Source organism: Cebidichthys violaceus, unplaced genomic scaffold (assembly GCF_023349555.1).
Source record: "Cebidichthys violaceus isolate CVI_PGR_0920_01 unplaced genomic scaffold, fCebVio1.0.p SCAF_21, whole genome shotgun sequence".
NCBI classification, from domain to species: Eukaryota; Metazoa; Chordata; class Actinopteri; order Perciformes; family Stichaeidae; genus Cebidichthys; species Cebidichthys violaceus.
In genome coordinates this window covers 3366767-3390537 of record NW_027176384.1, presented here as the reverse complement: position 1 = coordinate 3390537, position 23771 = coordinate 3366767, and the positions used below count along the sequence as shown (strand labels likewise).

Here is a 23771-nt window from a genome sequence, read left to right as displayed (position 1 = left end):
CTTCAATGTGACCTGCAGGATGTATGCCTCCACCAAACAGTCGTGTAGTTTACATCCATGTCTGTCCAACATCATTTACCCTATTAGACATTTGTGTGAAATGGTCATAATTACCATGAAAAAAAATGACAGTCATTGTACATACTAAAACGTATTGTTATAGTATGTCACAAAAAACGTTGCATTTTGTCATAAAAAAAGTCAGTATAGTACTTAAAGAAAAATAGACATAGCAAACCATAGTATACTGTCATACAAAATACCACAGTATAGTATTTCAAAAATGTCACAAAAATTTGTGATTCAAAATGTCAAAAAAGTCATTGTATAGTATGTCTAAAATCGTCATAGGAAGACGGAGTATACTATGTTATAGTCATAGTATAATATGTCCAAAAGATAAGAACATTTAATAGTATAGTATGTCAAAAAAGGTTGTAGTATATCTCGAAAAAAGGGTTCTAAAAGTTATGGTATAGTTTATCAAAAAAAACTAAAAAAGTTATTAGTATGTTGAAAAGTCATGGTATAGTACATTAATAAACTAAAAAATCATAGAATAGTATTTTTTTTTAAATAGTGATAGTATGTCAAAAAAGTGACATGCAGAATTTATTTTAAGAAAAAGTGATGTATGTCGTAAAAAAGTGATAGTATGTCCAAAAAACAAAAAAAGTTATAGTATAGTCTGTTAAAAAGAAATGATAAACTCATAGTATGTCAAAAAAGTCATAATATAGCATGTTGAAAAAAATCATATAGTTGGCAAAAGTATAGTATAGTAAGTCAAAAAAGTCATACAAGTATGACCAAACGGTCAAACTTGTATGTTGAAAAAGAAAAGTCAAATTATAGTGTCGAAAAAAGTAGTAAAAAAAAAAATTTGTATAGTTTGTCAAAAGTTTTTAAAAAAGTCATAGTATAGCATACCATGAAAATGTCAGTGTAGTATTTAAAAATAAAAAAAATCGGACAGTATGTAGAAAAAAACAAACAGTTTCAGACATCAAATGCCATAGTAATAGATTTCCATGTCACTAACATCCACAGAGCATCTCTGCCAGTTATTTATAAAATACACTTTGTCTCTACTGCCACCAAAAGGTCACATTATCCATTCTTGACAAGACATTGTGAAAAGTCACCGTAAAATGACGGTGTGGATTGTAATTTCAGCTCAAACTGAGCAAATAAAATGATTTTACTCCCATGAGACACTGGAATTGAACCACTAATGTAACTTAATGTTGAAATTGAAATCCCACTGACTTGATAACAGTAAAATATCTCAAAATTCAAACCAAATGAGTTCAGAAAGATGCTTTTCAAAGTAAAATATTTCATCGCTATACATACTATATTTAAGAGTGGTTAACTTTCACAAAGTATTTCGTTGCTGAATTTTGCTTCTATTAAATATTTTAGCTGCCAGCGGGCAAATCTCGGAATGGTAGGTTTTACCATACTTAATATATAGAGAAGTGATAGAAAAACTGTGATACCAGAACACGGATGATCAGTAAAAATGTCTCATCCTTTTAATTACAAAAAGTACACTTAACTGCACAGGATATAAATCTGAGGACAAGTCTACTTTTTGTTCACCGCCGGAAAATAAAACGTTTAGTTCATATGAACTGATATCGAAAGCAATACAGAAACATCCTGCCATTAAACAGCAGTTACATGATATCTCATTTTTAAAATCTTATGTAAGATCACGAAGTGAGACTTGTCTCTGAATCTGCAGCCAGTTAACCCACAAGAGCATGGATGTGTCCAGCTGAAGCACAGGAGTCACTTTCCTGGATTAACTGGCCCAGCTTTCGATCCCACCTAGAGTCCTTGATAAACTCAACTTGGCTCACTGAACCATGGCCAGGTCTTTGAGCCGTTGCCTCTTGGCTTTATATCCGGGCCGGAGGAACTCGATCTTCCTCTTCTTGGCTTCTATTTTGTTCCTGTGCTTCTTGAGTTTCTTCTTGGCTGCGATTTCTGGGTTCGCCACCGCCTGGGAAAAAAAGAAGACAAATAAATTGATTGGTAGGAATGAAGTTGGCACTTTGTGTGTTAGTGGATGTGTTTGTGGTCATCATACCTGCATGGCTCTGTGTCGTTTGCGCGCAGCTCGCCTCTGTGAAAACTCCTTCTGGACAGCAGAGAAGGCCAGAGAGAATCTCTCCAGCCCCACATGTCTCTTCAGCAGCTCTATCAGCTCCTGTGCCAGGTTCTTCAGGGTAGGATCTGGACATAGAGAGCGATTTTTGTAGGACGGTTTATTTCACTGTTCTGCCTTTTTCATGAACCCCCCCTGGTCCAAGACATTTTTAGACTTTTGTTTTAAAGACAGGTTAGGAGCAGGTACCTACCTTGGTCTGCATAGGTGCTGTCCAGCTCCCTGTAGAGCGGAGTGATGAGAGTGGTCAGATAGGGGCCGAGGCGTTCCTTCCCCAGGTCCATGGCTATCGCTCCCAGGAACTTGAACACACACGTCCTCTGCGGCAGTGCAGAGAGTGGAGGGAAAAAAAATGTGAATACTTTACAACCGAGACAATGGAAAGATTGATTTCAAAGTTATAATTTAAATAAATTAAATTGACAATTCTGGTTTATGTTGTCACAGATGGTAATTGTGGACTTGAAAAATCCTAATTATTACATCTACTGAAAATGTACCCGTGTAATTATTTCAATGTGATAAATACATTTTGGTACCCTGCAATGAGATTGGATTTGACTCTTTGGTTTATAGCATGTCCTCTCTCCTCCCGTGTTCCTCTACCATCATATCTCCCAATCCCTTATATGCACCTCCAGGAGAAAAGGAGCAAGGAGAGAGGAGGGTTCTGGAGGAGCTTAGTGAGTGAGAGTAACACAGGTGTATCCTAAGCAGAAGGGCTTTATCAAGCGGTGTGATGTATAAAGTTATCTAAGACTGACGCAATGACTATAAGGGTTTCTCATTCAGCATTTTTGGCTCCCCTGTCGTGTCTCTTCCTGGCAGCCATCTCTCACATCCTCGCTGGGAGGAGTTAAGGAGTGAGGGAAGCAAAGAGACACGTTAGCATAATGAACAGCACCCGATGCATACCTTCAGGGGAACTTTGGGAGTGTATGCTGCCTCTCTCTTGGCCATCAGCGACAGTTTCTTTATCAACCACAGCAGGGAAGGAGGTCGATCATCCTTGTCATCTTCTTCCTCTTCCTCCTCCTCTTCCGCTTCTCTCTCCTTGTCATCTTCATCTTCTTCTTCCCCCTCTGCTTCTCTCTCCTTGTCATCTTCATCTTCTTCTTCCCCCTCTGCTTCTTTCTCCTTGCTCTGCTCCTCCTTTTCCACTTCTTCCTGAGGGGGAGTGACGTGAGACTCGGGAGAGAGGAGGTAGATCACCTTGCCGACAAACAGCAGGTTCTTGATCACCTGTGGGCCGAGCATAAAATGACCGTCAATCAACTCTCATTCGATTCAAATTTATATTTGACAAAAATTTCAGGTGTGTTTTGGTGGAGTTTGGGCACCTGCTCTCCTGACGCTATGTCTAGGAACTTGGACTGTAGCTGATGGCAGAACGATAACGCCAACTCTCTCATCTGTTGTCAAATGTCATGAAGAAGGCAGAAAAAAGAGAGTTCAAATAATGAGAATAAAATGCAGAAATCAGATCACAGCTGAAAAAAAAAAACGAGCGCTCACCTTCTTGTCCAGGCCGCTGGTGATAAAGGCTGTGGCTGGAGACTGAGGTGAAGCATCTCCCTCTCCTCTCCATGCAGCGACCAGCTGCTCTGCCTGATGGGCTGCGAACAGCTGACCAAAAAGCTGCGAGGCGGTCAGCCACACCCAGCAGTGAGGGTAGCGCAGGTGGGCTTCAATGTGACCTGCGGGAGAAAACTACAGTTACCGACTCGTGGTCGCATGCCTCCGCCAAACAGTCAAGTTGCAGTTTGCATACATGTCTGTCCAGAATGTCATCACTTCATAATTACTAAGTACTAATTGGAAGTTCTGCCTCCGGACACAGCTATTGCCGCCACGGAGGCATAACAAAAATTGAGCGAGTGTGTGTGTGGAATGTGTATGTGTAAGTGACGGAGAGGTTTTGTGTGTGTGTGTGTGTGTGTGTGTGTGTGTGTCGGCCCTTTACCCCAGATACTACAGAGTGTGTCGTGAGGCTTGCTGAGCTCCAGCAGGCCGCAGTGTTTGCTCAGTTTGGTGATGAGAGTCAGAAAACTGAACAACAGCCTGTCTGCTCCTCTCTCATCCTGCTCCTCCTCGATCTGAAAGACACAAGAGGGTTAAGATGCTTCCTTTTCCTCAGGCTTCAAACTTGTGGTGTAAAAGACAGTGTGAATGCGTCGCCTCACATCTTCGTATTTGTCAGGGTTTATCTCTTTCTCCAGCAGAGGCAGCAGGTCGACCATGCGACGGCCGAACTTCTCCTCCTCTAGCTCCACGTACAGACCACATACCTGAGCCCCGAGACGCCGCAGGCTGGCCTGGGAGGGCAGGACGGGGCGATTAGAGGTTTGAATTAGATCTTATTCAAAATAATTTAAGACCAAGAAACTAATATTACAAAATACAAAAAACGTTTAAGTTGAAATTACAAAAAAAACCCAGCTGATTTGAATTCACTCTGTGTAAAATTGTTGCCCTACAAGTGTGAGTACCTTTTCTGCATTCAGCCAGGTGTTGACGAGGGAGAACAGGTTGTTCTGGTGGTTCACATCCAGCTTGGCCAGCAGGGCCTTGATGGCCATGGCGGCCATTTTCTTACAGCGTGCTGAGTCATCGTTGACCACGACCAGGGCCAGCGGGGCAAAGAACAAGCCGCTGTACTTCAACAGCAGTTCCTGAGCGGAAAATGATGAAGTACGCAAAGTGCTCTGGGTTAATAACATTGTGATTATTTATTGATTATAAATACAAATGCAGTGTTAACCAAACTTTCTGTTTTTCTTGACCACATGCAGACTTGAGACCTAATATGCGCACCTGAGGGAATGTCTGGAAGATGTAGGCCAGCATCTCCAGCACAGACTCCCTGCCTGTGTCGTGCTCGTAGTGCAGCTGGGCCACCACAAAGTCCAGGTGCCCTCTCAGCTTCTTCCCCAGGGGGTAGTCCAGCAGGTATTTTAGATAGATCTGCAAAACATGGACACTGGCTGAACAAAAGATTTTCCTGAGCACCGTTTTGTCATTCGGTATAAAGCAACGAGAAGAAATGTTCTTTTATGTGCGAGTACCTGTCGACAGTGGATTCTGATCATAGCATTGCTGCCGGTCACGGAAAGCCTGGCCACTTTTTTCATCACCTGCTCCATCTCTGGAACAATGAGCTTCCTGGACAGAATTGCCTGAAGGAGACAGATACACATAAAAATACATAGCTCAGGGGGCCGTACATCCTGGAAAAATTTGGCCTGAAGCTTTTTGCCCTCAGGTCAACATCTGACCGGCTACCTTCAGCAGGCCGAAGGCCGTGGCCTGGCGAGACTGGTCGTAGATGTCTTCCTCAGCATATCCCAGCAGCACTTGTAGTTGCGTCTCTGAAATCTGGTTGTTTTTGACATTCTTCACCAGTATGGTGATGGCCTGAGAGACAAACGGACAGAATCAACATGAAGCAGTTTTATCTTCTTTTTATTTCACTTTTCATAATTCAGTTGGAACAGTTCCACAACCTAAAAATGTAACCTAAATACTTCATGCCCTCAGCTACTTTGTTATGTTTTAGCTACAAAACTAAAGGGAATGTTCCTCAAACTGACAGATGGCCTCACCTGTCTATCTTCAGGTGTGTGCATGCATGTGTGTTTATTATTTGTGGTACCTTGAAGCAGTTCTGGACGAGGAGGAAGTTCTCCCCGCGGGCGGCTCCGGCCTTGGAGTAATCCTTCAGCAGGACAAAGAGCTGCTTGGTCAGCTGGTCGGCATTCTGATCCACTGCTGGCAGAGGGAACTTCAACAGCCAAGTGAACGCCACCAGAGCCTCTGTGATCACCTGGGAGGGAGGAGAGACAGAGGAAGAGGGTGGAGGATAGTGGAGATAGTACAAGTTACAATCTCAGATATGGGAATGGGTTTCGATTGACCGCTGATGCTTAAAGTTAGGGCTGATAAAAGCACCCATGTAACCATAAAACGCTAGTACCTTGACGTGCATGGAGTCGAGGCAGTCGAGCAGCAGCGGTACGAAAGGATCCAGCATCTCCAGAGCCGAGGCGTCGGACGACGTCACTTTGGACTTCTTTAGACTCAGGTGGAGCAGCTGAGAAACAGGCGGACACACATGATGGCAAACACTTCAGAAAAACAAAACAAATCTAATGCATGATAGAATCGTAGCTTGGGGAGTTTTTCCAATGTGCACCTTGAGGCCAGCGTCCACCAGGATGTGCATGTTGGTTCGGCTGCTGACCGGAGCTTTCTGACCTCCTCTCTTCGGAGTCGGAGGCAGGAGCAGGCAGCTGGGAGGGGGCAGTCTGGGGTCTGGAGGAGGCTTGGCTGAGGCTTTGTCTCTACACACACACACACACACACACACACACACACACACACACACGCGCACACACACGCACACACACACACATATATACAGTGTCATACATGGCAGGTGGATATAAGCATTAAAGTGATTTACTGTACATTGATGTGAGCTTGTGTGTGCGTGCGTGCGTGCGTGCGTGCGTGCGTGCGTGCGTGTGCGTGTGTGTGTGTGTGTGTGTGTACCGGTCTCTCTTGGTAAGCAGTGGCAGGCTTTGGCTGACCAGGCCGTGGCACAGCAGTAGGATATCTTGAGAAGTCATGCCCTCATTGACGAGCAGACCCAGGACCAGTCGCCTCAGCACAGCACCCACCCGGTTACACACCTTCAGACTGGATGAGTTCTCCAGGAGCTGAAAGTCAAATTAAATGCTTTAATTCAAGTTGCTTTTGCTTTTAAGAAAGACTATCATGCAAGTTTAAACACATAGTAATTCTTATATAGTTAAGCATGTCTTTTTTTTTATATCTTCACCTCCTTCAGTGGCAATAGGAACTTGGTGACGCTCTCCTTGCTGCAAAAGTGGGCCAGCAGCTCGTAGGAGTCCATGCTCTTGCTGTGCCGAGCCTCCATCAGCTTGGAGACGATCCCCTTCACCTCCTTCTCCTCAGCCACGGGCCCGAACAGCTCGTTGTTAAAGATCTGACCAACAGGGAAGAATGTAAATATACAGCTGAGCCATCTTTATCATTTGACATAATGGAGTCTATGTGGGTTTGAGGTGTGAAGCGTTCTTACATCGATTAGCATGTTCATGCATGGGTCCAGGTCACCACTCTTCAGGGTTGGACTGAGGACTGACAGCAGCTGGTGTACTGTGAATGTTAGCACGTGGACCTGGGTAGAGGGGAGCACATACAGATAGATTTATTAGCACTTTCAAAGACACTTCTGACTATGCTTTAATGGTTGTGTCCATGTGTGCGCTCCTACCTGGTAGCCCTTAGCCAGCACCCCCTGCATCTCTTTGAGCAGATACTGCAGGTACCTGTAGCCTAAAGTCTCGATGATCTTCACCAGAGTTCCCCTCGCCACGTCACGGACCTCCTGGAAACGGTTCCTCAGCACCACACACACCTTCATCAGGATCCTGGACAACACACAAATATTTAACCAACAAAAAGACAAAATACACGCATCACTAAAATGTTGACATTTCAAACAAACTACTGTCCACAACAATATTAAGTAGTCCCATATATATGATCACAAAAAAGTTTCAACACAGCATCATACCCAGGCAGGTTGGCCTCCATGATGTTTGGAGGCAGAGTCTGCATCAGTTTGACCATGGCGAAGGCTATCGGTATCCTCGCCACCTCCTCTTCCTTCACATCCTTCGACTTCACTGTCTTGTGCTCATCGTCACGCTTTATCTGAACGAAACACAAACACACTTCCACTATTGTACTGCTGTTTAGAGCTGTGAGAACGGATTAAGATTGTATTTGTGTGTGTGCGCGTCACACCTTTGCAGTGAGACACTTGTGCAGGCGAGGCAGCACGCTGTTGCTAACGGTCTGCTGGATGGCGCGGATCAGCGACACCAGCTCCTCCGTGCTCTGCGGCAGCCCGCTGGCTACTGCGAAGGGTTTAGGAGCCGGCAGCTTCTTGGCTTCAGAGGCGGCTCCTTCTTTAGAAGCGACAGGCTTTTCTCTGCTGGTGGTGTCCGTCTCCATGGGGACATCGGTTGGAGCGGTCTTACCGTCTACCTCCATTGCCTCCTCATCATCATCGCTTGCGTCCGATTCGCCGGCCGCAGCTTGCTCCTCATCCTCAGCGTCGACTGCAACACTCTCAGCTTGATAAAGATATGTCGTTTGATTTAGGTTGTTTAATCAATAAGACGCATTATGACATCACATTTATACAACTTCGTATTTGTTTTAAAGCAGTCTGAGTTGAGAACTCACCCTCTCTGGCCTTGGCTGCTTCCATTTCTCTGCTGAGGGTCTGATGGTCAAAATGGAAAGCCTCCAGGACGGTGACCAGCAAACTGGAGTTATAGTGGTACAACACAAGGGAGAAAAGAAGAGGAGGGAGCATCTTAGTACAGAGTGAACAAAACACTTTGTGTTAAATGCAAAAGGTAATTTAAAAGCAATGCAATGGTTTGAAAAACAAACGAGACAAATCTACCTAACAGCCAGTTTCTGCTCGGTCTGCCCCGTCTGCAGGATGTGGACGAAGTGTTTGAGGTAGTAGAGGTACTTAGACCAGGTCAGCCTGCGGCACACAGCGCCCACAATCTCCACCGACGCTGATATCATGTTCTCATGCTGCAGTGTGTGAGGAGAGGAGAGTCAGACACACTAACTAATAAACAAAACGAGTGCATTTTTCTTTCAACGTTTTAAAATATATGTCCGAGTCACCTTCTGCATCTTCTCATCTAGCAGGGCGGTCATGGCGTACGGCATGATGTAATTCTGGAGAGAGCGAGGCGTCATCACCACCTGGCCCTCGGTCAGCTGCTTGGCCAGCTTCCTCAGGGCACGACCACGACGGTGGATCTAAACAGGAAGAATGAAATGCATAGTTTGTGTCTAACAGTCAGATACAAAAGGAAGCAAGGAGATAAGAGGAATGAGTATTCATGGCTTCCCTCTCTTACCTGGATGTGCTTCATGTGCTCAAAGAAGTCAGACTCAGGGTCATTGTAGTTGGTGAGCTGTACCAGGTCTCTGAACTCTTTCTTGGAGGGAAAGGTCTTCACCAGGCAGGCCAGCACTGTGGTGTATTCATGCTGCACACTCTGGTAGAGTGAAGGGGGTGAAGGAGAGAGAATAGACCACATTTTTAAACTTAGTTCATACTGAGTGAGTTAAGCAGTTTAACTCTTGATACAGCTGGTATCACAGCAGAAATGGGGGGGGGGGGGTCCTACGTCTGTCTTGCTGCGCAGCCCCTTGTGTAAAGCGTCCAGGATGGTGTGGTGTACGATGTCCTTGAAGAGCTGCTCTCCAGCACCGACCGCCGCCAGCTGGGTGATCACTGCAGACAGACACAAGGTGGCATTGTCTCCCAGCGACATGTCACCAAGCTGGAGGGTGAAAGGGAGGGGAGAAAACAATCAACGCTATTGAAGTAGTGAAGTAGTGTTCATTTAGATGAGTATATGTGTATGTACATCTGCTTACCTCAAAGGTGTGGAAGCAGTTGTGCATGACGGTGTAGATGTAGTCCAGGTCCAGAGTCGTCATGTCTTTGACCCGCCTGGAGGCGTCTTGGAAAGCCGCCAGACGCACGTCAAAGTAGATCTCATCCAAGTGTCGACTGTCGAATGCGTTGAGCTGAAGACGGCGAGCAGGAAACAGTGAGTGTTTTCTCCCTGGTTGGTTTTCTCACTGGTTGCAATGTGTGAATGTAATGAATCTTACCTTTGTTGCTAAATCAGTGATGTATGAGAGTGAGGGATCCAGATCTGACAGAGTCTGAAAGCAGAGCAGCAAAGGCAGATTAAGAGGGAGGAAGATTAATAGAGAGGCGTGAATTCACAATAGCGGCGTCCATGGAAGTGCATCTATCCATGCATAGAGATTTCAAATAACGTTTTAGGGATTTATTATTTAGATAGGTTGAGATCCTTTTTTTCAGAAAGCAATTCTCCACTTCATGAAAAAAACATTTAATGCATTATTCTGGCGATGGGGTTAGAAAAATGTGGGCAAAAATAAACTGACAAGTAATATCTGACCTGTTTTCAGTTTATTTCCCCCAACTTATTATCTCTCGCAACACTATGACACTTGATAGGTAAAGGCAGATTAATCTGCTTTTTTCCTGCTCCAACCATCGTCATTATATCTTTAAACATCAGTCAACCTCTAGTCTATATCGGCAACATTTCAGTCATCTCCTCTTAATGGTTTTAATGACCATATGTAAATGTCTTTTACAGCATCCTTAAATTGGCTCAGTCCATGCTTCTTTTGTCTTGAATACTATGCACCTTGTCGAGGTTAATAAATTATTGGTCTAAGTTGTAAGTTACAAACACTGTATAGCTTTAATCACAACATTTTCTTTACCTGGAAGACATTGGTGAGGGCCTGCCTGGGCAGCTTGTTGTGAATGACGGAGAAGAGTTTGCTGAGCGGCCGCAGGAAGGCGGAGGGCTGCACACACTGTCGCAGCAGGTTCTGCATCGTGGTCAGGATGTCAATTTCTGTCTCCTGAAACAAACACGCAAGCAGGGTCATCCATGTGCAACATGAAGACGTAGAATCTTTTACAAAGAACTCCAAACATTTATTTGTTTTGAGTTGACCACCTCCATCACTTAAATCAGTTAATAGGTAGCGATAGTTGGAGGTGGTACACAGCCTTGGAGGCAGAAATCTATTGATTTTTCATAAGAAATTTGATTACAATGAAATCAATCTCTTTTAAGCTTTCTGCACCATAACAGTTCTTTTAAAAATAAAACAGACAAAAACAAGTAGTAAGTCTTACTTGAGGATTGTGGCCTTTCTGGAGGTAGGGCAGCAACAAGCTGATGAGCACCGAGCTCTGCTCCTTGTCGCTCACAAATCGACTGACCCTGATGGAGAAAAAAACAAGTTTGATGAGGTGACTGCATATAGTATATTTTTAAGAGATAAATCTTACATAAAGTAAAACAGAAAAAAAATATACTTTGTGTTTCACATCCAAATAAAACACGTACTTGGAGAGGATGTTGAGCTCTTTGGCCACCTGTGCCCTGAACCTCTTCTTCTTGAGTCGGTCTGTGTTGCGTACAACTCCGCTGAGGTACTGCAGCAGGGTGGATACGTGAGGCAGCAGCACTCTGGAGCCCTGACTCAAGGAGTCTGGAGGACATACAAAAACACAGCACAGTTAACTTTGTCCAGCAGTGACAACTAGCCAGACATTGCAATTAGAAGACATATGTATACAGGATATATATTAGGGGCAAACTCTGCTAACCTGCAGTGATAAGAGAGCCCTCTTTAGGCTGCGGGAACACACAGCCGTTGACGCTCAGCTCTGTCTCAGCCTCTGAGGCAACAAAGTCTTCAGTGGTTGCTAGAGACTCAGCAATGTCCATCACCACTCCGATGGACACTGAGGAAGCGTTCTTGGCTGAGAGGAGGGCGAAGACGTTAAGGAGGACATCACACTCCGGCTGGTTTGGCCTCCACTTGGCCAAGAGGGGGAAGTACCTGAGACGGACAAAAAAAAAAAAATCTTTGTACTTCCTTAAATTCACTCTGGATGACAACTGGTATTAAGTGATGAAGATGTTCTGGTGGATAGATGAGACAGAAGAGAAAAAAATTCGAACCTGGCATTTTTGCACCACACATGGATGAGTTTCAGCAGAGGGGTGGGGGAGTAAGCGCTCTCTGTAGGGAGACGACACACCTGCGCAAACAGAAATGTAAACCAGACATGTATGGACGAAAAAAAACAAATATAAAAATACTAAACTTGTTAGCAACACGTACCTGAGGCCAGACCACAGCCTGAAAGACAGCATCCAGCTCGTCTGCACTGAAGCTGTAGGAGTCGAAGCCGTCAAAAAAGTCTTGGATCCTCAGGATGCCGAGTCGCCTCAGGTTCTTCAGAGGACTGATGCAACCTGCACGCAGCTGCAGATAATAGAGGAAGATGCTGAGAAACCAGGACACTGACATTTTTTTAAGCCTTGTATCTCTAAATCCAGGGGATTACATATCGTAATCTTCAACCTATTCAATTTGCTACTTTTGAGATGCTCCCAAGTTGTCTTAGTAATTCATACTTTGCAAAGAAATATCAGGAATCTATTAACAAATGATGTCATCAGTCCCTATCCAGATTACCTGGTCCCTGTTGTCCAGGACGATGGACACGGAGCCGGTGACACACAGTAGGATCTGCAGCACCTTGGGCAGGTAGATGTGGATGAGGTGGCCCAGTTTCTGGATCACCACATTGATGATGTTCAGCAGGCTGTGCTGCCGGCCCAGCGGCAGGACGGCACCCACATTTGTCTCAGCTACTGCTTTCTCCACTGCTGCCAGGCAGGAACCTGAGGACAGAAAGAGTGACTCTGGAATTCATAAAACGCTAAATATTGAATAAATGATGATGTAAAAATCAAGCAAAAAAATGTAATATGGAAAACATTGTTGCTAATTATCTTTTTATGTGGATCATCTACACATTTAAGCGCTCAGGCTGAGTATTTCTACTAGTTTTCTACTAGAAGTTGGAAATATGCTTCTCAAATATAATTTTAGTTATGCACGGAGGATTTTTAATCTTAATGAGAAACCCACATAAAAAAACAAAATAAAAATGTATGTTGATTAAGGTTGAAACTCAAAAAAAAAGTAGTCTGCCATGTAGATTTAGAAAGTATTCAGACCATCAATCCGTTTAATAAATTGATATTGATTGTAAACACGCCACAAAAGTTATCAAAAACTGCAATCAAAGCAATAGGACTGAACAAATTTAGAAGTTTCCCCTGAATGTTTTACTTTAGACATATTGTCATCTCATCTCTCATCTCATCTTCAACCGCTTATCTGGGATTGGGTCGCGGGGGCAACAGCTTCAGCAGGGGACCCCAAACTTCCCTTTCCCGGGCCACATCAGACAGCTCTGACTGGGGGATCCCATTAAATTACATTACAGTCATTTTTTTTTAGCAGACGCTTTTTTTTTTAAATTTTAAATTTTTATCCCGAGGCGATATTCTTTCCACGCAAAGAAGCAGCGGCTCTACTCCCTCACGGATGACCGAACTTCTCACCCTATCTCTAAGGGAGATGCCAGCCACCCTCCTGAGGAAACCCATTTTGGCCGCTTGTACCCGCGATCTAATTCTTTCGGTCATGACCCAGTCCACATGACCATAGGTGAGGGTAGGAACAAAGATTCTCACGTTCCATTGTTCCCTCACTCGCGAACAAGACCTCGAGGTACTTGAACTCCTTCACTTGGGGTAAGGACTCATTCCCGACCCGGAGTGGGTAATCCATCGGTTTCCTGCTGAGAACCATGGCCTCAGAGTTAGAGGTGCTGATCCTCATCCCAACCGCTTCACACTCGGCTGCGAACCGATCCAGTGAGTGCTGGAGGTCATAGCCCAATGAAGACATCAGGACCACATCATCTGCAAACAGCAGCGATGCAATCCTCAGCCCACCGAACAGTAAACACTCCTCCCCACGACTACGCCTCGATATCCTGTCCATGAATACCACAAACAGGATTGGTGACAAAGCGCAGCCCTGGCCCAAGGTGCTGGAAAGAAGGGTTCGGCCGATAGTCGAACCTCAGATTGAAGAGGAACAATGCGGATTCCGTCCTGGCCGCGGAACAACAGACCAGCTCTTCACTCTCGCAAGGATCCTGGAGGGGGCTTGGGAATACGCCCATCTGGTCTACATGTGTTTTGTGGACCTGGAGAAGGCGTATGACCGGGTCCCCCGGGAGATACTGTGGGAGGTGCTGCGGGAGTATGGGATGAGGGGGCCACTTCTTGGGGCCATCTAATCCCTGTATGCCCAAAACGAGAGCTGTGTCCGGGTTCTCGGCAGTAAGTCGGACTCGTTTCCGGTGAGGGTTGGCCTCTGCCAGAGCTGCGCTTTGTCATATTGTCATATCAGGGAAAATATAGAGCCTGCACATCTGCAACATCTACAACTGAAAACAGTTTATTTAAATATGCTGAACCTGGAATCATGTTCAGCATATCTAAACAGCAGAACTTTTAGATGCAGACTGGATGATTTATCAGGTTAAAAAAAACTAAGTTTTTGGACTGAGAAACTCTTTCATTTTCCATCACAGACGAGTCTTACCTTCACTGTGATGGCAGACGGGCTCCAGCAGCAGGTCGATGAATATTCCCAGCTCCTCGGGTTGGCAACCTGCCAGGAAACGCAGGATAATGGAAGACCGGGTGGCGGCGCTCGCCTTCCCCTGAAACTTACTGCCTGCTTTGCTGCGCAGACGGCCAAACAGGATCCTGTGTGATAAACAGCAAACAGAAGGCTAGTTATTGAGACATCAAATCAAAGCTATGGTACATTATTAACTGTGAAAAATACAAAACTAATGAACAAGGCCTCATACAGTTTTTGTGGGTTAAGTAATTAAAAACCAGAGGAAATTCATTGTTTCAGTCATTTATGAATGAACATGTCTACTGATCAAACAGCAGCTTGTTATATTACTAGAAAATGTTGGCATCAAGCTGCTCTCTCTGCATTCTGGCTGATAAAAAGCAGCTTGACTATGACCCATCTTATTAACGAATATGTAACCCATCAGTGTGGTTTTATAGTTCAATACAAATACTCATATTTTGAGCAGTAAATGGTTCTTATTAAGTTCAAGGAATGGTTTGACATTTTGAGAAACTCATTCACTTTCTTGCTGCAAGCTAAATTAGAACCACTCTCCTGTCTGTCCGTTAAAAATGACTACAACCAGGAGACGTTAGCTTAGCTTAGCATAAAGACTGGAAACAGATAGCCTGGCTGTCAAGGTTAAAAAAAATCCTTCAAACTACACTAAGCTAATCAACGGTCCTCATCTCCTCAGTTTTTATACAAATTTAACTAAAGTTATAATGTCTTCATCAATTAGAGTTGCTGGATAACGGACTGTTACCATTGGACCAGACTTGTTGTTTCCAGTCTTTATGCTAAGCTGTACAAACATGAGAGTGTTATCAATCCTCTCCTCTTCCCAAAACGTCAAATTATTCCTATGGAAGCTAACAATTAGAAAAGCGTACTTTGCCCCCCCCCCCCCCCCCCACACACACACACCTCATGAGCAACGGGATGAGTCTGGCTCTGTGTGAAGCATCAATCACTCCCGTCTCCTCAGAAATGTTGAAATGGACAATCTCCTCTTTGAAGTGTTTGTCATCGAGTAGCTTGTCAAGATTCTCCCTGTACACACACACACACACACACACACACACACACACACACACACACACACACGACTTATTTGCAAGATAGACACTCAGATCTTGGGATAAAAAAGAACTTGCCCAAAATGTAGCCTCATAATAATACTATGTGTATTTAATAACCACTTAATAAGTTATGGATTACGAACAAGCGGAATCACAGGGTCTTTTCACTGCTGTCATCCTGAATATCGAGTCACACACAATCATCTGTAACGCTAAACTTCCTCAGAAATACACATCTGTCTGCAGGTGGGCTGCCTGGAGGTTCAGTAAACGGAGAGCTTGATAACAGACAATAGCGGGCATGGTGTTAGGCTGAGTCAGCAATGAACATTCCTCCGCCTGTAACCATAGAGGGTGGAGGACGAGAGCTCTGATTCCTATCGAACACGCTCACAATGACCTCATTGAGGGAAAGAAAGAAAGGGAGATTGTTGCTTCAAGAGACGTATTACTGTATATTTGCTCTCCCGTCCATCTCTGCAGGCGGTTACGGTAGTTTTCTTACTTGTATGGTACTATGTTGGAGTCTTTGTATGTGAAAACACATTCCAGTGCCACTCGCTGGATCTGCTGGTCCTGATGGCACAGCAACTGAACACAGAGAGAAACATATCATGCATGTCCCAAACATCATATTCATAGCAAAATTGTGATATTTAGGTCCCAGTATCAAGCAGCTGTAATGTTGGGTTAGCTTTAAGATGTGTGAAGCGTCAGGGTTACCTGGTTATACAGGTCACTGAGGCTGCTCTCCAGGTAGAGAGAGCGAGGGTTGGTGAATTTGGCGAATACCTTCAGATGGACAATCAGCTGTCTGGAAAAACAAAGAGAACCACACAAGGCTCAGTTAAACTTACCAACTCTATAACACCAGTACAGGTTTACTGGTCATATAGAAACCACAAAAGAAGCTCTAATGATGTTCACCTTTTGTTGACATACTTATAATAATAATATAACCTTAATGAAAATGGGAAACCTGGCATCATGGTTGTTGTTTAATTTCACAAGGCACAACGTTCAGCGTGATCGTGATGTCTTACTTGGCAGCAGCTCTCTTAGGAGGAGCCTTCCTCTGTTGTCTGCCTCCCTCCTCTGCCTCCTGCTCATCGTCTACTCTCTCCTCGTCTTCCTCCATGGCCATCCCAGACTCCTCTAGGGCAGCGTCATTCACCTTCCTCAAATCCTGAGTGGGGGCCACCAGCAGGTCGGCATGGTAAAACTCATTCCTGACAACAACAAAAAAAACATCAGGGCTAGATGCTTGGACTCACTGATGACACAGATCTACCTGTTGCAGAATATTGGAAAATGATTTCCTAAATATACATTAAACACTAACCTGATGAACCGGAGCAGCAGAGGGCTCAGTTCCCGGCTGCGCGGTTCCACTCTGTCGGGAAACTGGGTCATGCAGCGCCACAGCAGGCTGCGGAAGTTGGGGAAGTCCGTCCTGTCGTCGGGGTTGGAGGTCAACTTCAGCTGCTCCAGGAACAGCACCCCCACATCCCCGCTTTCAATGACATCACAGCCCAGCTCGCCCTCAAGGCCCGACTCCTCCTCTTCATTGTCCTCGTCGTTCTCCTGCAATTCTTTTTCTGCGACATGCAGAGGGGAAGATTTACTTTTTTTTTTTTTTTTTTGTCTCATTTCCTTTGCATGTTTCCCCTTGCAGTTCAATACACCAACGCTGTGGGGTCCCAGCATGTAAAAGCTGACGTTGAACAAAGATTAAACTCATGACCGTATGAAGAAGTCACAGCGGGCAGCCTTACCAGCTATCCCTGCCACCATTTCCAGATGTTCATGGTAGACCCTCCAGAAGTCCTTGTTGTCCATCCCTTTGGCATGGCTCCTGTGAGGAGGAATGAGGCTTATTTAAGCAGGCGTTTTTACCAGTAAGGCCTGTTAGAATAGTTAACATTCCTCAGTTAAAAATCAATGTGTTCAAAGGGGCAGTAAAGTGCTAATAATCCATGGCACTGTACCAAAAACACCACAAGTGTGTTGTTTCAGATTCCATTATACTCACACAAGAAGTTCAATGACTGTGTCCCACAGTGGCCTGAAGTTGACGAACAGCATTGCGATGAGGTAACGCAGAGGCACCTGAAGAAAAACGAGCATCTCTTACATTTGCATAAAGAATTCCCAGGAAGCCATAGGAATAAGTGATCAATAACACGGTGTTGCTCTTTCCCAACTAATAAAAAGAAGAAGAAACAACAGGAGTGGGTCCTCTGTACCTGCTGGAAGGTGCCGGGTGGCCCCTGAGGCAGACTGCGCTGCACCAGGTCGTGTCTCAGCTTCCGGAGGTGGAGCAGCTTGTCTCTGTAGTCCTGCACCGAGGCCGGCACCAGCTCGGCCTGCAGGCACACCGCGAACACCGGCTGCACCTCCACATACTCCTCACCCTGGACAGAGGGGCAGACACTCAGACAAGTAAGGACACGAGCTTCTTGCTTCCTATATTTGAGTGAAGTTTCATGAGAATCCAGACTGACGGTCGTACCTCGGTCTGTGGAGGGAGCTCCGCCTCAAACTGAGAGAGAATCCTCAGAGTCAGCAGGCGAATCTGAGAGAGAGAAGAACTCAGTCGTGAACTTTGTGGTAAATATATCAACATCACCACAAGTCCCCGTTGCTGTGACTGCAGACATACCTTGGAGATGTTGGAGGAGAGGTTGGCGTGCAGCATCTGGTGGAGCTCCAGCAGTGCACTGTGGGATAGGTGCTCTGAAACGCCGCTGAGTGACAGGCGAGTGTAGTACAGGTCTGCTAGCAGCAGGGCAGACAGGTCTGTGGGAAACTTTCTGTAACCGCAATGGTTAAGAGTTAAAACCCTTTCGTGGAAGTGAGGAAGAAGTTTCCTATCTGATGTGATAAATGGAGACCCTTCCTTACATTCAGCAACAATAACACATTTTTACCCTTAGAAGTGAGCCATATGTTTTTATATCAGTAACTTGTAGCTTTTCTTTTTTCTGACACATGAATTACTAACACACACACACACACACACACACACACACACGCCGTACTTACTGTAGGATTGAGTTGATCTTGTCCACAGTGACCAGTGAGAGAAGCTGGGCAGAGCCATCCAGAGTGAGGAGGCAGGTCAGGGCCTGTCTGGCTACTAACAGACCAGCTGGAGGGTGGAGAAGTGGTGTAGTTGATATGAACATTGTGCTATTCACGTTTCTGACACTTTTCATACAAAAGAAAAGGAGAAATCACAAACCTTTTCCAAGTTTCTCTGCCTCAATCTCACACAGGAGGTGGTTTAAGAAAGCAGTCACAGCTGGAACAACACTAGCTGGAGCAATGGACCTGAAAAATTAAAAAGAAATGTGAATACAACATCAGAACAATAAATAGAATACATCAGTCAGACCTTTCTGGAATGCATGCATGCAACAGAGGATGGAAGTGAGGAAGCAGGTGTAACCTTTTCATAGTAATGGTCAAGGCTCGTGCTGAAATATTCGTTAATTATGCTCTGACTTTCCATGTCAAAATCTTAGTGTATACGTGTGTGTGTGTGTGTGTGTGTGTGTGTGTGTGTGTGTGTTACCTGAGGTGTGGCAGAAGCACCAGGGCAGCCCAAGGCAGTGACAGGTCGGTGATGGACTGGTTCTGCTCCTCAGGAAATTGGATCAGTGACAGCACCAGCTCTGGCACCGCTGGCTGCACTGATGTTGAACCGCTGGCCTGACCGTCCTCCTTAGTGCTGAACACTCTGCTGGACAACAAAAACACAATTATGGGAAAATAATACAAAATTCAAACACACAAGAGGATTCACCAAGACTTGAATCAACGTGATAAAAATAAAATGTTTGATGTATTGTGTATAATCTCACCCTGTGGTCTGTCCGGTGAACAGCAGAGGGTAGGTTTCAAATGCCATGGAGCCCTCCGTGGGGGGCGGGGCTTTGGCGAGGATCAGACTGACCAGCGCGTCCAGGCCACAGTGGCGAGACCGGGGATCGCCGCAGCCAAACAACCCTGCTGCGAAACGCAACAGGGCTGGGAGGAAGAGCTGGAGGAGGGGGAGGGAGCGAAAAGTAAGAGTCGGGGAGTCACAGAGAGAAAAAGAACCAAATACGGAGGAAAATAGAGGATACATCACTCTGGTGACGACTCACCTGTTCAAATTGTTTCATCGTGAACATCTCCTTGGTGAACTCAAGTATCAGATCTTGCCCCATTGTGCTGCCAAACACCTTGTGAAGAAGACAGAGAGTCAGAGAAGTACACGCCCAATGTACAGATGCTGTCTTTTTTCCTGTTTAGCACAAACACACACCTTTTGAACCGTCTCCTGGCTGAGTGCTTTTGGCAGCGTGATGTTCTCCCCGAGGAGCAGGGAGGAGGTGATCTGGAGGAGCAGACGGGAACAAGAAGCCGACAGAGACGAGCTCTGAATCAGCCTCAACACCGTCTGTGGGAAAGATGATGAAAAATGATTGACTTTAAGGGGACAGTTCTTGTTGAGGAGTTTGTGTTTAAAACAAAAAGCTCACAACTTCGTGTTCTCCTGTTACCTGGCAGACAGCCTCCGGCTTGGTGATCTTGGCTCCGTCCTTGTAGGACACCAGGGTGTGGAGAATGAACAGCAGCCTCTCCAGCTGCTCTGTTGCCTGTTCTGCCTCTTCCCCTTTCGCCTCCACAACACCCAAGACCTCCACCACACTGACCTGTACATGGAGACATACCAACATCAGACACAAGGCAGGGAGCGCAACAAAGAAATCCTTGGAGGGTGGAGAAAGAACCGATTACAGCGGATGATCGGACATCTCGCCCACCTGTAAGGACTCCCACAAAACCAGGAAGTGTTCTCTTTCAACGTGATCAGCCGCAGCCTGGGCCATGTGATCCAGAACCTCCTTAACGGTGTCCCACGGCAGAGATACTCCTGTGTTGGTTGAGGGTCCGAGCTTGCGCAAAGCTACAGGGAGAGCCTGGCGAGATAGGTAGAGAGAAAAACAACATTCAGGATTACTGTTTATTAATACATGACAATGTTTCAAATTTCTTAGCAGCAAACAACTTTTAAATGTCCCCCGATGTCTCCCACTCCTTGAAAATGAAACTCACATTTGCAGCGCAGGAGTGGAACATTTTTCGGACTCCTTTGCACATTTCGAACAGCAGCTGACCTGCTCCCTCCGCCTTGTCGGGGTGCTGCTGCAGGTCTGAGAACACATGACTCAGCAGGGCATCGAGATCTGGAACCTGTGTGACACACCGAGACATCATTAAAAACAAAAATGTCACTTTAGGGCACAAGAAAGGAAGATACAAGTTCATGTTTGACATCAGCTCACACGCAAATAACTCACCTTTCTCATCAAAAAAGAGAAGCTCTCTGCTGCGAACTTGCGGATGTGCTCTTTCTTGTGCTCCAACAACGTGCTGTATAAACTGTGGGGTGAAATAAAGTAATAATAAGTGAGTGCTACAAAAGGGGGAAAAAAGATTCACCTGCGGAGCATCCACAGAGGCTGACACAATCTTATTTCCCCACCTGTAGATGTTGGTCATGTCCTTCACCATGAGCCTCCACAGGTACTTGTAGAGGTAGGAGAGACAGGTGAAAGCCCACTCCAGGACCTCTGTGTCCTTGGTGTCCAGCAGTGAGGTGATCAGAAGGAAGAAGTCGGGGAAGTGGGGGTAGAAGTCAGTCTGCAGGTCTCTGGCCAGCTGCACCACCAGGCTGGAGGAGGAAAGAAAAGAGAGACACAGCTAGTACAATCAGCTTGTAATATAACAACAACTCCCTTCCTCTGGTGAACACACGACAACTTACTCCAACAGCGGCTGGTAGGCCAAACTGTTCTTGACAGCCAGGTGCGTTTTCAGACTCGCCACTATCGACTTCTGATGGAAAACCAGCATGTTGAATGACTGGCTCTGGTTGGAAACCTCTTTCAAAAATGTAGCTGTGGAGGAAAAGCATTAATTTTACATTAGCTACAAACACAAAGCATCTTTGTTCCTACACGTGACGAATAAAGCAAGTCCGGTGGTATGTATTATATTGTATACATACTGAAATGCTCCGTCAAGTTGAGGTCTCTCCATTTTGTCAGTCCTTCAGAGAAGTATGTTTCTACTTCCTGCGTAAGGAGCAAACAAGTCATTAGCAACAGTATATAAACACAGAGAAGCTCACTCTATAAGTGAGAGGAACCATTATGACGGTACCAACCTCTACATAAGATCCAGTCCTGTCAATACGATGGATGACATCAATGTTGACATTGGCAAGTCTTTCAGCAAAAGTGAGAAACTGAAAGAAAACACATTAGAAGGGTTAAATGTCTGCTAGAGCAGGGAGACAACCATTCTTTAATAATGGGACTATATTAGGGGGTTTCAGGTGAAATGCAATCTTTTCCATAACGTATTAGGTGCTGCTATCCGAGTGAAATCAACTACGAATCCCCCTACGTGCTTGGTCATAAATTGCATATAACATATCAGTTAAATAAACTGTTAAAGGAACAGTTGTGTTTTTATCTCCACTGTACCCCTGCGCCTCTATTAGCATCATGCTACGTGAAGTTTCTGGACTCTCACCCTGTAGGTGTTCTCAGATTTGTGATACGAAGACTTGGATTTAATCTTCATCGTTGCCTTGTCGCTTGATACGTGATTGTTTTGTATTCAAAAGGTCGTCGTGAGATTTAAACAATTCATGAAAACTACAGCTTGTTTCTTCTCTTGGCTACAACTGTTTACACACACGCCGACACCAGGGCGCCGCCATGACGAACAGTGCATTGTGGGTACATTTTTACTCCGCGTGGTGGCTGAAGAAAATCGGAGAGACAAGAGAGAAATCCTGCCTTCACTTCCGCCTTCGTTTGAGGCTTCGCGCCTACCTACACACGGCTACGTTTACATTTGATAAATAGAACCACTGATCATGGAATAACAGTTATGACCACCAGTGAAGTTTTGTCCCATTTCAAGTTAGCTCCTGTACACCTATGTCATTCAGTTGCCCTTAATTTAATTTGATAAACTCAAGCTAAAACAACAATATTCTGTTGGCATTAAGCAGCCACGGTATATCACCTATTAACCTTTGGCAGCTCACATACACTAATGTACAATAATGAATCGTTTTTGAGTCATTATATTGCAGGGATCTGTTTTGTATCATCTTTGAGTGAGGGATGTCTATCATACATCCATCATATAAGAAGTTAAAACCATGAACACATCACCTTTTCACCTGCACTGAAATGAATGTTGGATGTTGATTAGCAGGCTGTAAGTAACACACACACACACACACACACACACACACACACAAGCTTACACTTACACTTATTTGGTGGTGTCTGACATGAAGCAGGGCGTCTGTGGCCAAAACTTAATTTAAAATGTACACGGACCGAACAAGCCAGCAAAGTTCTCAGAAAACTATTTATAAATGCACCTTGCTTTTTGCTTGGGGACATTGTCATGTTGAAACAGAAGAGGGCCCTTTCAAAAACCCTTGCCACGAAGTTGAATGCACACCATACAGTCTAAAATATCAAGGGAAAGGCATGGAAATAGTATTTGCACAGCTCCTTTCAACAACAAGGCAATACATAGTGCTTTACATTTCACGTATGTGTAGAACATATTTAGTGTTGCTGATCTAAACCGCAGTGAAAAAGCACAGAGAGGCAAACAGTACTCTGCCTCAATGAAGAGGGCGTGCGAGAGCCCACGGGTCGGGTTTATGCTTGTTCTGTCGTTGCTCTTCTTCTACGCTTCTCTTCTTCTTATATTTTGCCTTGACCACAAAAAATGTAAGATTATATATCCAAGCTTTAAAAAGTCTCAAAAAACAAGAAAATATGAACAAATCAACAGCAATTCAACGTCGGACAGGTAAAGTTACATTTTATGTGTTTGTTGTTCTCTTTATACAGTTGTGGTCAAAAGTTTACATACACTTGTAAAGAACATAATGTCATGGCTCTCTTGAGTTTCCAGTTATTTCTACAACTCTGATTTTTCTCTGATAGAGTGATTGGAACAGATACTTCTTTGTCACAAAAAACATTCATGAAGTTTGGTTCTTTCATGACTTTATTATGGGTTAACAGAAAAAGTGACAAAATCTGCTGGGTCAAAAATATACATACAGCAACATGAATTAGCAATTTTGGTGACTTAGAAAGTTGTGTCAATGAAATGAGCTTCATAGCATGGCCTCTTAACTTCTTGTGAGTGATTATGAGTGACTACAGCTGGTGACTTCTCTGAGGCCATTTAAATAGGGC

At 44.8% G+C, this 23771-nt stretch overlaps 1 protein-coding gene across 1 annotated transcript; it reads right to left on the bottom strand.

Annotated features, from left to right (window-relative positions):
- Nucleotides 1-1515: 1515 nt before the first annotated feature.
- utp20 (UTP20 small subunit processome component) lies at nt 1516-22232 on the bottom strand. The gene is made up of 61 exons (XM_068716937.1): nt 22066-22232; nt 21695-21775; nt 21536-21602; nt 21293-21425; nt 21011-21199; nt 20826-20907; nt 20581-20718; nt 20289-20444; nt 20025-20177; nt 19787-19921; nt 19626-19703; nt 19341-19519; nt 19052-19216; nt 18719-18807; nt 18520-18625; nt 18137-18287; nt 17987-18049; nt 17721-17888; nt 17507-17583; nt 17250-17329; nt 16817-17072; nt 16518-16703; nt 16198-16288; nt 15980-16065; nt 15320-15445; nt 14345-14511; nt 12353-12561; nt 11996-12139; nt 11833-11912; nt 11475-11710; nt 11212-11356; nt 10998-11085; nt 10574-10717; nt 9923-9976; nt 9683-9835; nt 9430-9585; nt 9157-9297; nt 8918-9055; nt 8682-8821; nt 8456-8538; nt 8012-8343; nt 7779-7918; nt 7476-7632; nt 7281-7379; nt 7017-7184; nt 6728-6894; nt 6369-6516; nt 6150-6266; nt 5829-5999; nt 5459-5590; nt 5242-5352; nt 4991-5140; nt 4666-4848; nt 4360-4491; nt 4140-4272; nt 3692-3873; nt 3517-3588; nt 3092-3418; nt 2370-2496; nt 2099-2244; nt 1516-2011 (listed from the first exon to the last, which is right to left on the bottom strand). The coding sequence occupies exons 1-61, from the start codon at nt 22114-22116 to the stop codon at nt 1865-1867; spliced, it is 8505 nt and encodes a 2834-aa protein (XP_068573038.1). The 5' UTR covers nt 22117-22232; the 3' UTR covers nt 1516-1864.
- Between the last annotated feature and the right edge of the window lie 1539 nt (nt 22233-23771).

Excerpts from the sequence above, each read along its gene's own strand:
- utp20 (XM_068716937.1), bottom strand. The coding sequence starts at position 22,116 with ATGAAGATTAAATCCAAGTCTTCGTATCACAAATCTGAGAACACCTAC. Across the intron at positions 11,711-11,832 it reads GTGTGGTGCAAAAATGCCAG|GTACTTCCCCCTCTTGGCCA; the intron begins GTTCGAATTTTT and ends TGTCCGTCTCAG. Across the intron at positions 9,586-9,682 it reads ACTGCTTCCACACCTTTGAG|CTTGGTGACATGTCGCTGGG; the intron begins GTAAGCAGATGT and ends TTCACCCTCCAG.